Source organism: Oxyura jamaicensis, chromosome 17, assembly GCF_011077185.1.
Source record: "Oxyura jamaicensis isolate SHBP4307 breed ruddy duck chromosome 17, BPBGC_Ojam_1.0, whole genome shotgun sequence".
Lineage (NCBI taxonomy): Eukaryota > Metazoa > Chordata > Aves > Anseriformes > Anatidae > Oxyura > Oxyura jamaicensis.
In genome coordinates, this window is record NC_048909.1 from 6,862,891 (window position 1) to 6,875,119 (window position 12,229).

The window sequence follows — 12,229 nt, forward strand, 5'->3', positions numbered from 1 at the left end:
CAAATTCCTCCGTGCTCCATTCAGATCAGCAGCTTGGCAGAGTGTGTCAGGCTAAGCTCTGTGACTATTCTGAGACGTGCACCGTGCAGATCCCCCTCCGCCCATCCGCTCTCCCTGGCCGTGCTGCTGTGTATTTACAATCCTGCTCTGGTTTTCCCCAGTCTTGAGAGGTTCTCCAGAGCTTTCACCTCGCTGCTTGCAGCCTCCTGTGAGCTCCCCACTCGTGAGCTGGTGCTCTAACACACCCCCCTTTATCAAGCGTCTTTCTTGAAGATGGAAATTCTTCCAATACGATGCTTGTTTTGGAGAATAGCAAGAGTAAATCAGAGATTCCCTATTCCAGTTTCAGCTTTTCCGTAAGGGGTATTTCCACCACCTCATTTCGACATGTATTTTTTACATATATACACCAAAACCCAGTGCAATGAACTGCCTGCTTTTCTCTAATGTGTTCCTATCTTTGGTCCTTTGTGCCTGGATTTGATGCCTGACGTAAACAGGGACATACATCTGCCAGGGGAAGGATTTTCTTGCTAGCTGAATGGTGCTGGTAAGTAATTGAAAACACCTTATGCTACAGTAAAAAAGCTGCCATTTAAAAATGCACATGAAAGATATTTCCCCTTTGACTATCAAACCTCTAAAATATGAGAGCTGAGTGGTTCAGTGGGTTAGTGCATTCTGCCTTGCATCCCAGGAGATGATGAGATCAATTCTGGTTAAGGCCATCAGCACAAATGCATTTGGCAGGTTCAGAATCACTCTCTGGAAATGCTGCAAGGGCTGTCTTTGTCACAGCACTTGGAAGGGAGCTGCTTTGTGTGGGCGGTGACTGGGTTTGGAGAGGGGGGGGGTTAACAAATATATAGCTAGGGGTTGCCACCCCCTGCTTCCCTCCCCCACAACTCACTTGAAGCACTAAGAATTCCCCCCTGAGCAGATCTGGGTGGCCACCAGCACGCAAGCGGTACAGAGCTGCACTAGGAAGTGAGGCAACAGGAAAATGAGGGGTGTCAGCAGCACCTGGATAGCTTCCCCGATGCCCACGGGCACTGCTTTAGTCCCAAACCAAATGGCCCTTCTCTCTCACTTTGATGCAGCACTGTCACCAACTCCACCGCTGCGCCTCTGGGTAAGGCTATGAGGAGTTAACACCAGCCTGCTGTTAGATGGAACGAGCAGGTGCTTATCCAGCTTACCTCTGTTCCACCAAAGCTAAGCACGACACCCCCCTGTAACTCGGGGGATCATCAGTGCAGTCCTCCCCAGCCCGGCCCAGCTGTGGCAGTCACATCACAACTGCTCACACTACAGGGACCTGGAAGACCAGCAACAGGAGCCCACACCAGGCTGAACTCCTCAGCTTTGCTTTGGTGCATCCACTGTACCTTTCCTGTCGGTCTCTGTCGCATGCACTAACAAAATATCTCCAGATCCACCACGGACGTCTGGCCCATCATCTCCCTGCAATGAGAGCAGAAAGGCGTTACGCGTGGTCCAAGCTCCCTTCGGCCTGGTTCACCACCTCGGGGGTTCAAACTTTGTGCTGACTGGTGGAGCACACAATGTTCCTGGCACCGCTCGCAGCGCAAGCTGGGGCACGGTCTTAAAGTGCTGGGCTAATCCTCGAATTTTAGGAAAACTTTTGGTGTCCCAGATGAGGATCTGGGCTGTCTGCACTCAGAGTCTCTGACTCTGTAAAGCCAGGCTGGGAAGCGCAGTGAAAGCTGAACCTTCTGCCCACAGAAGAATGAACCAAAAAGTCCCGGACTCCCAAACGCTCCCCAAAGACCACTAATGGAGCAGTAGCTCTGTGTGAACTGTCTCAAAGTGCAGGATCACAGACCACAGCTCCTGTGGGGTGAGAGGTTGTGCGTTCAACTCGCATGTTCCTGGAACATCAAAACCTAGCAAGTTCATTCCCTGATCTGGAACTGTTTGGCTGGAGGTCACCTGAGGCGATCCGATGAGCAGGAGCAGAGAACTGCTAACGCTTGACCCCTGCCTTCCCACTTCCTGACAACATCTTTCTTTTAGCTACTGCTGTTCACGACTGAAAATATGCAAAACTGATCTGTCACTCAGCCAGGGGTTCCCACGCTGCAGGAAACAGCACCCAGGAGCAGATCTGAATTGTTTTCAACGCGTAGAGCATGAAGAACAAAGTTAAGGGCTGACACAAATCTGCTACTCCCAAATGTTCAGAAATCACAGGTTATAAAAAAAAAAGAAGTTAATGGAGATATTCCTGCAGGGAAAACTGGAGTCATGCTTGGCTTTCTTTCTAAAGGTCTGCCATTTTAATATGCAAAACACTGAAAAAACCATGGATTTACAGTCATGGAGCAGCTGTGTCTAAAATGTGAATTTTTCAGGTGACCCTCTGGCGAGATTCAGGAACTACTACTTAAAGGATGACTAATGGCTTCTCACTTTCTCCCCTACATCTTGGCTCACCAAAGACCACACCTAAAGTGCCAGTAAATGATAAATTCTTTCTATATTTCAAGCTAGCCCCCTGACAGTCTGAAAGGTTCAAAAACTTGCATATTCCCTCAAGCTGCACGTCAAAGGCAGCTTGGTTCAAAAGCACAGTGAGCAAAGCTGTCTGGGAGTGCACCCAAGGCTGCTTCTCCAGCACAGAACACTGCTCTGGCTGCTCTTGCGTGTCAGTAATATAATGTCCTGCTCAGGAAATCTGCTCAACATGCCTCCAGACCGAAAGGGCAGTGCCACAAACCTGCACCTGGATTACTCGTGCTTCATTTTGGACTGGAACAGGCTGACGACGTGGGAAGGAGCAGGCTGGGGAAAGGGCACAGGACGAACTGGTTCTTAGAGAGCATCTCACACTTTCACAACAGTCTGCACAGACAAAGCTGCACACCACTTGTGCTGCAACCTAGTTTTTCCTATCAAATAAAAGCCGATACCTTGCTTGTAAACACAACCAACCAGATCTCACCAGAATATAAACCAAGGAGTATGGAAGCACGCCCTGCGGGAACCTACCTCTTGCTTCAGCGTTAACCTAGCCATAATTTCACTGTGGTCAATAAGGGAGAGCTCATCTACTTCTTCCTCCAACTGTGACGATTCCAAAGCATCCGGTGACTGCTGCTGCCTGTAAAAACCACAGGCAACAACCATCAGTGCCGTCGCCAACCAAGACAAGAGGTGTCTGGGTCCAACCCAAGCTCTCAGTGCACAGCCCCTCGTTAACAGCAGTAAGTACACAGAAAGCCTGGAGGTAAATCTTTTGCAAGCAAGACCGAACGTCTAGCTTTAGTCTAGCTTTAATTCTGTTGCTTTGCTCACCTCTTGAAAAGCAGAAAGACGAACCTTTAGGACCTGAACGCTCGCGTGTCTGGATTTCTGGCAGAAAGGATTTTACTATGCCTTGCATGAATGCACACTTCCACATCTCCTTAATTCACCACATTTTTAATGCACAGAAATCTAAGCCCTTCCTCAAACGGATGTTCCTTTACCTTTTAGTCAGCTCACATCCCACTGTGCTGCTACAAGGGGAAATGGCAGGCTCTCTTTCTGCAGGAAGCTTTAGCACTCTGACCCCCCTTTTTGGGGTACATTCACAACCCTGGTACTCCTACCCCAAAGGCAGGTATTCTAGCACCTGGACACGTGCTCTCTCTGCTTGGATTCCTAAAGAAATGAAAAAAAGTGCCTGTCCTGAACAGTTTTCCCCAGGCACAGGTCAGAATCCAGCGCACCAGCCTGTGCTCTCCCCAGACACCGGGCTTTGCAGAGCACTGCTGCATTGTCTCCTTCACTGCAGGGATTAAAACCCTCAGACCAACTGCAAGAAAATGGGGGAGGGAAGTTGACTATCACACACAAAACAATGCTGTTCTCTATTTTTGCTTTAGAAATGCAATTGAAGAGCAATCTGAAGCAGCAGGGAAGCACTCACTCCACTCCTACTGAAGCCCATCTGTTACAGCCTGCACCTCTTCATTTACATAGACAAATGATAGCTAAGAGCATTAGAAGGGATATAAAGCCTCCTGCTCTGGGGCCTCAGCCAGCCTCTAACTAGCAGCGTTAGGAAGAAATTCCCTTCTGGAAGACGATTTCCCAGCAGCAATGCAGACTTTTTTTTGCATGTTTCCCTGGAAGCAGGAGGGAGCAGCCAGCGTCTATGACAGGACTGCCAATTAGATGGACTTGCGATGATGACCACGGGCTGCATTAACCCCTCCAGGCTCGCTGAGTTAAGTACTGATACCTTGCCTGGATGCTGATATCCTGCCTCCCCTACTGCTCACCCATTGTAGGAAAAAAAAAAGGCTTAAAATCTGGAGGATTTGGGGATGGTCGAGGGCAGAAGAGGCAGCCGCAAGGACTGTTTGCCAGAGGGTGGACAGAAAGGATGATGCTCTGTACACCTTGAGGCTGGGAAGCGTGTGCTCTGTGGGATTCGGGCTTACCTCTCAGCACCATCTTTGCCTTCCTTCCCCATGGCACTGCTGTTTGAACCCGGCTCTTTGGGGTGGCCGTCTTTGACGGAGGGAGATTCCTGCAAACAGAACAAGTTTTTCATTATTGCCTGGGGTCCTACACCACAACTAGGCTTGCATTTACAGTCCTACTGCCTCTAAATGGCCCTTTACCGTAAATTCCTACAGAGAGGTTAAAGATTGATGCAAGTTAATGCCAAATGCCAGGAAAACACAGAAGTTAATTAGACAGGAAATTTGGGACCATCTCTGGAGACTAGTGTAATTAGTATTGTTTGCTTTTAACATTGTGAAATGATGCTGAAAGTTACAACACAAGTCAGCTGTTGTCTTGGATTTTAACCCTCTCACCACTTTTTTTCTCAGCCCTTGCAGCTGAATACTCTTGTCTTTTCCTTCAATCAGAAAGGGCACAGCCAGCTCCAGGCTCCCGTTTCAGTTCCCCTCTCAGTTACAGCCCCCCAAAACCAGAACGTTAGGGGGGGGATGCAGACTGCCCTTCCTGCTCCCCTTGTGCCCATCAGAAGAGCTTCCACAATGACAAAACGTTCCCACTTCACAATTCACGGCTGGGAAACGAGGCTAACGCAAAAAGCAGAGCCTGGGAGAGCAGGCAGATAGCTCAGAGCAAATAAAAACACAGCTTTTAAAATTAGCCATTTAACGAGGAAAATAGCCATGAATGGCAAATGGGAACACTGAGCTAACGGTGCTGGAGTTCAGTTATTTAACGCCACGCGGAGTGGAACCTGGAGATTCAACCTGCTGAACAGACAGGACTGAAACCACCTGCACTCAGATCCAGCCTGGTAAGATGTGTCAGCGGCTGCAGATTTTTCCCGGACGGCATCTGTAAAGCCCTTTGTTTCAGAACCAACTAGCGACTGCCCGAAGGGCCGGGCCTGCCTTGCTGCATCTGCTAAGGGAAGTGCTGGGAGCGCTATCTCTCCGGCCATTTAACGCCAGCACAGATAAAGGTCTCGGAGACATCCTGCAGGAGAAGTGCCTTCCTAGGCGAGGGCAGGCACGGGACCAGCACAGACCTCTGCCGCCGCTCGCGGTGACACAACAGGAAGATGGCACCTCCCTGCCGTGGAGCACACCCTGCCTCCTCTAGGAAATTCCTAAGATAGGAGGCGTGAGTAAAGGAAGAAACAGCTCTAAATCAGCCCATCGCTTCGTACCCAGATGGAGAAGTAAAAGATAAAAAAAAAAAAAGAGGAGTAGAAGGCTTTATTTATCGACATAGGAAAGCCAAAGCGGTTACAGGAGTGAGCCCAGACACAGGACCGTGCTGGTCAGAGCGCAGCTTTCTGAAGGGGAAACTCAGGCAAGCAGCTCCAAACAAACAGCGAAGCGCAGGTGAGAGAGGGAGGAAGGAGAAGCCACCCCTCCATTCTGCCAGGGCTCTCCCAGCCTCGACAGCCTGCTCTCCACCTGAACCAGGAGGCCATCAAAGCCAGCAAGCCAGGAGAGGGCAAGCAAAGGGACGGCCACAGCAAGAGGACACCCCAGGATGCGCAGGGCCGGTACCAAGCGTGAGCTCAGCATGCACCAGGCAGCCCCTTCCCAGTGCGTGGCCCTCTCCAGGTTACTTACTCCTGCAGGGTGAGGGACCTCCCCGTTGCTCTGGCCAGAGGAATACAGATTGACGTATTCACCCTCACCAGCCTCCTCGCTGGCGTTTTCGCTCTAGGGGAGACAGGACGAAAGGAGATAGGTGACGGTGCCCACGCCTGGGAGGAGCGGTGCCCTGCGGCCGTTGCCACCTAGCCAGAAGCCCTGCCTGTGGCTCAGCTGCACCTGCCTGGAGGCTGGTGTTTTCTGGGTCTCGAGGAGTATCCAGAGGGCCCCGAGCTGCAGCAGGCGCCGCGTGGCAAGAGGGGACCACGCAGGTGCCAAGCGAGGACTGAAGGCTGTGGCTGCTGAGCGGTCAGAGCCTGGAGCACACGCACCCGCCCTGCTGACACCAGGCCTGCCACTACGTGCAGAGCAGCCCCATGGACCCAAATGTGTCCCCAAGCTGCTTCACAGCACAGGCTACAGCCATCACGCCAGGCTGAGCCAAGCTCAAGGGCTTACTGGGCTGTAACAAGGACCCAAAGCAAGGAAGATGCAACAGCGAGGTCAGGTCCAAAGGGTGAAAAAATGATCAGTGTCTCTGCAGTCTGTGTCCCCCTTCCAAGCACCACCGCCACGCACAGAGCTGAGGCTCTAATCCCATCACCTCTGGGTTTTGCAGCAAAGAGGAGAGATGCTGCCTTGTACAAGAGGTGCTCAACGAAGTAACCTGCCTGCTGGTCTGCAAAACCAGCCTGGGACTTGGAACTCATGGCAGCGCCCGTCAGAGAGGGAACAGCTTTAGTCCCACGTCACCGACTCGCGCTGCCACCACGTGCACAGTCGGTGCTGCTGGAAGAGCAGGAGCCTGGAGGAAGCAGCAGGGTTATGCACAGGAGAGCACGAGCTGAACCAGACCCACAGCTCCAGGGGCTCCCCAGTGGGAAGGGAGCAGGAGGGCTATCGCCAATTCCTGCCACAGCAGCAGCTGCAGGATGGAACCACTGCTGGGAACCTGTGTGCAGGAACAACCAACCTCACAACACCCCTTTACCTTCCTCTGGTTCGTATCACAATTGCAGGAAGCTAGAGCACCTCCTCTTCCTCTCCCCTTCACCAGCATTTGACATTTTGTTCCCACCATAGGCATTAACATTTTCTCAAACCCACGAGGTTCATTTTTCGGTAGCAATCTTTGTATGAAATTACCTCTCTGCGTTCACACACGAGTTTGGAAACCAGACTAGATCACATCGAGCTTAAGCATGTATTAACACAAGCGACATTTCTTTAAAACAAAACCAAACCCCAGCCTTGCATTATCATCTCTTTGGATAGTCTCACCGAAGCCGTCTGGAGAGAATCAGTGAAAGAGGTTTCAGAAGGAAGGCAGACAGGAGCATTCCCGTTAAAGCTGCTCTCCTGCGAAGAGGAGTTTGGCACATCCCCAGCGCTGGGAGACTGGCTGGCCGTGGCTGGCACCGCTAGGTCAGAGCTCTGAGACGGATGGACGGGGGGGAAAGGCGGGGTGGAGCAGGACGAGGAGGTAGAAGACAGGAAAGGAGGTATGGAGACTTGGTTGTGAGGCACGAAGTCCTGGGAGTAGGACCTAAACACGGACTTGTACTACAGGACGCGGAGATGGACGACACAAACGAGGAAGATGGGAAAAGGAAGGAGACAGACAAAAGAAAAAGTCGTTAGATCAGCAGCAGCTCAGCAGTGACAGCACAAGGCAATTCCAACAACGGCGCCTCTGGCTCGAAAGGCGATCCCAAGCAGAGGGCGCGTTATTTTATCATCCCCCCATTCCAGCAGGAACTGCTGCCTGGGACGTCAGGCAGCTTTTTCACAGCAAGGAGAGTCCTGACAACACCAGCAGCCGGGCAGGGAAGGCGGGCAACGGGGTTCGTCTGCAGGGCCCCAGCCTCTGCAGGGCAGGGGGGAACGCCTGGGTTTCAGCACTTAGTGACAAGGTGCACCTGGAAGGTGCTTGGGTGGCTGAAAGGATGTGAAGGCATACAGAAACCAGGCCTGGGAGCACGCTGGAAGTGTCTCAACAGAGAGGACGCTGGGGATTGTTGCCTTTCTGGGATTTTTCCACAGGATCCAAATGTAAGATGCCGCTTGCTGCAGCCCTGTAATTTAACAGCTCCTGTGTCAAGGCTGTTCCAGAACACACGCCTCCCAGTGAGAAGTGACCGGATCCCGTCTTCAGAGCTACTGAAGGATAAAGGAGATTACAACAGGAGATGCTTTTACTCCTTTCCATCTGAGAAACATTGGGAGCAAAACCGATAATTGCCCTCAGGAGCAATGAATTCCTTATCAAACCAATCCTTTAATGCAGTGGCTCTAAAAGTCAGTTGAAGAGATGAAAAGAGATCATCTACATAAAGCTTTATTTCACTATCTCTCCTAATCATCAGATTACCGTACAGATAATATTAAGCAGGGTGCAGTGGGAGTACATTGTGCCAAGAAAAACACGAGCAATCCTCTGTCTTTTAACATCTGGTGCTAGTAAGATTTACCACCAGGGTATCTCCAAAACAAGAGGAGAGCAAAGCTGACACCCACCAGAGAGGGGAGAAGGGGAAAAAAAAGAAAGAAAAAAAAGACAACAATGCTAAACCTGCTGGAGAGGAGCTTTAGGAAGCATCATGTCACCCAAAAACACCATGCTGAAATGAAGCTGTGGTGCCTCAGGCTGGGAGCTCAGGCAAAGAAGTTTTTCCACTACAAGCTGGAAAGGAAACAAAGGTCAACGGCCAGACTTCAGCTTCCAGCACCCCAATCCTCCAGCGGCTGCCCTCCGCCGTGCCTCGAGTCCGGCCGTGCTCTGGGTGCCGTCTAGGGGCCCCAAACGAATCGCAGGCCATAATACAGAGGAGCAGAGGGAGATGCTTTGGAAAGAGAGCTTAAAAGACTACTGAAGAATAATCAAAATGCAAATCCCTAGCACATGCCCGTGGCTGAAAGGAGCCTGGCTCTAGGACAGGCTCCTCTCCCTTCCTGCCCGTCCCTTCACGGGTGAGCAGCCCCGGCTCCAGGGACACCGTCCGCTCGTGGCGCTGCCTCGTAACAATGCCAAGTCTAATCTGCGTATTTACTTTCTGCCCGGATAAATGCTCTACATTTATTCATTTTCACTTGCATGGCACAAACCGCTAAATCCCTCGTAAGACTCCAGGCTCATGACATCGCCTTGGCTCAGCAGATCCATTATGCCTGCCCCGTCCCCCTATTCCATGATCTCACCGCCGCTAACGTGACAGCTAATGCCCCGAGCCCCGAGCCAGTCCCCATAGAAAGAATTGGAGCAGAGCACACAGAACACGGACCTCCCACCAAACACTTGCAACGGTGCTCGAGAAGGCGCCCAAACTGCTGGCCCAGTGGTGAGATGAAACACTGCCATAAGGGAAATGATTTTCTCCACCAGGGGCTGCGTGCCAGTGCCTCCACTGCTGGGCATCCTGCACCCTACGGGGCACCCTGCTGTCCTTCACTCTGTAGCTGACGGACATCTTCCACCAAGGACCCCCAAAAGTTACCGTCTCTGACCTGCTGAACCTGGAGAAAAAGCCAGGGTTTTGCAGGGAAGCAGCGGAGCTCATTCAGACCACGAGCAAGGGGAACTCCCGGCCTCGACCGCGTCGCCTGGGGACAGTCAGGCGCCCTGCGAAGGGCTCAGGCTGTGCCAGGGCAGCGGCAGGGTAAGTTCAGGCCAAACGGGGGCCGGAGGCTCGGCAGCTGGTGGGCTGTGTGGTGTGCAGCCTGCAGGCTCGGCTCGCAGCTCGGGGAGATGAATTACTGCTGCCAGGGAAGGAAAATCTGCACAGCTTCTGACTTGCGGAGTTTCGGAGACATTAATGCCAATTTGAAGGCAATTTAGGCCTAAATATAGCACAACTTTGCATCAATTTTAAAACTCTGGATGTGGATACGTTACTACTGACAATCTGTACACATTCATCTCTCCCTGGCCTCGCCAGTGCGCCTTTCAAAACAATATCCTGGCACGAGGTGCATAGAAAGTAGCAGCTTAAGGCCCAGGTAGCCATAAAACGCATTAATCTTCATGATGGGATCCGTGATCAATCACTTCACGGCGCAGACACGCTCTCAGCGTGCCGTTAACAAAGGGAACAGCCCAGGGAAGCCTTCGGTGAGCTGGCATTCATTAACCAGGCTGCTCTCAGCTCCCGGTCCCGTACGGCTGCAGCTGGGAGCAGGCAGCCAGGAAGAGCCCTCCTTCCTCCCCGGCAAGCAGCTCGGGAATTCCAGCTATGCAGCCATGCTGGGACAAGAGCCAAGAATGCAGCATACTTTGAAAGTGGAAAAACACCCTGCGGTGGAGATGATGTCCATATGGTACCCATTCCTGCTGCGCCCCCGGCCAGCCCGGCCCAGCCCAGCCGGCAGCTGCAGCAGGAATTGCTGCGATGGCTTCCGCAGGGTTTGGGCGGTGTACGGCTCCGGGAAGCCGTCATCCTGTAAAATCCGCACTTATTTTGGGAGGGGAGAGTCCATTCAAGACAACCGTCATAAGCAAATTAGTCCTCCCCTGGCCTCACAAAATCACAGGCAGCGGTTTACCTTGGAAACTGATCGGTGCTGGTTTTATTCTGCTTCTTAGAGGGTTTTTTGTGGGGTCAGTAAGGCCTCGGTGATGGCTGTACTGACAGAACCTCCTGCTCCACGGCTTTGCTTTAGGTGAAATCATTTGAAATAAATTTTGGGAAGCTAGAAAGCAACCAAAACCAGAGTTTTCCTCTTTCCAAACGCAGACCGTGCTGCCAGGCTCCTAGCAAGGGACCAGAGGACAGTCTCACTGCGAGGGATTCTGACAGCAAATGGCCAGCACAGGGAGAAGAGAGAGCAAAGAGAGATCCCTCTCCTCTTTCCAGTAAAGTATATTTATAAAATCTGTCTGTCACTTGGGAAGCATTCCCACCAAGCATGCTCTCAGCGAGAAGCAATCTCCTGAGCACAGCGGGAAGCCGACTTGCCCAGACCTGACAGTTTACACACACCGACACCAGCGCGGCACACGGATCTGCCAGGGACGGCATCTTTCAACATCCCCAAGTTGCTGCCTTTGATTTTTAGTTTGAGTACAGCTTTCCATCATTAACAGGGGCGTCACAGGATGTCCCAAAGGTCAATGACATTAGGGACGTTTATTTGGATTAGATGGCAGGAGATGAACTCTCTAACAGAAAGCTTCTTATTTCAAGAGCGATGCTTCTCAACACCCCCTAGGCACGGCTGACCAAGTCACAGGGAGGAAGGGTGGTTATGGCAGTCACTGGCTGCGAGCAACAGCAATCTCCATCCTAAACTCAGAGCTGACCTCAATTAAATGGCTGTCAGAGCATCTGCAGCATCAGCAGCCCCGGTCTTTACCTTTTAAGCAAAGCCTTCTCCGTCGCCCTAGCGACTTCTGCCAAATTAATCTGCAATCCTGCCAGACACTCCCAGATCAGATAGAGCATCAGAATTCCAAAACACGAAGCTATCAGAGGAAAGGATCAATCTTTCAGATCTCCTCTGCTAAGGCTGTTAAGAGAGAAACGCGGGCAACGCGCCAGAACTGGATGCCCCAAGTCTAACAGCAGAGAACTGTGTTCGCAAAACCCTGGGCGTTGCACAAACCCTAAGAATATAATTACACAGCCAACGATTGGAAAACACTTCCTATCTCATGACACAATGCTGGACTTCCAGGTACTTTTGCTAATGAGGAAGGAAATGCTCCCACAATGAATGGCTGGAAACACAGGCTGCCAACAGACCGGCTTCAAGCACTGCCACAGGAAAGGCAGTAACCCCTCGTGCCTGAATGTTTCTCGGCGAAGCCTCTGACCCGGCTGCACGGCTGACCTCGCTATTTTTAAGTAGTGGTTAGCACAGCAGATGGACGGACGGGGCTTTCGGTTCCCTTGGGAAAGGTTCTCCTGGCTTCTGCATCAAAAGCACAACATCCGAACTCTCCTTAAGGGAGAATTCCTTAAGGGAGGGCTTCTTGTACAACCTTGCCGTGAAAATGGATGGGGGGGATGAAAACATTTGCAAGGCTTACTAACCATGCTATCACACATTTCTCTTGAAACTATCAGAACTCAATCTGATCACAAATACAGCATCAGCTCCTGCTTGTCTTCTAAACAATACCACCAGAT

At 51.6% G+C, this 12,229-nt stretch overlaps 1 protein-coding gene across 9 annotated transcripts in view; it reads right to left on the reverse strand.

The window, feature by feature from the left end:
- RAPGEF1 (Rap guanine nucleotide exchange factor 1) overlaps positions 1-12,229 on the reverse strand; it is an 83,352-nt gene that overhangs the window by 8,144 nt on the left and 62,979 nt on the right. For 5 of the 9 annotated variants that reach the window (XM_035341295.1, XM_035341298.1, XM_035341293.1 and 2 more), the window contains 5 exons: positions 7,386-7,667; positions 6,081-6,173; positions 4,452-4,540; positions 3,013-3,124; positions 1,389-1,464 (listed from right to left, as the gene is read on the reverse strand). In XM_035341295.1, coding sequence (XP_035197186.1) covers positions 1,389-1,464; positions 3,013-3,124; positions 4,452-4,540; positions 6,081-6,173; positions 7,386-7,667 — 652 coding nt within the window. The remainder of the gene's footprint in view (positions 1-1,388; positions 1,465-3,012; positions 3,125-4,451; positions 4,541-6,080; positions 6,174-7,385; positions 7,668-12,229) is intronic. The other 4 variants (XM_035341297.1, XM_035341296.1, XM_035341299.1 and 1 more) reach the window with 3 other exon arrangements.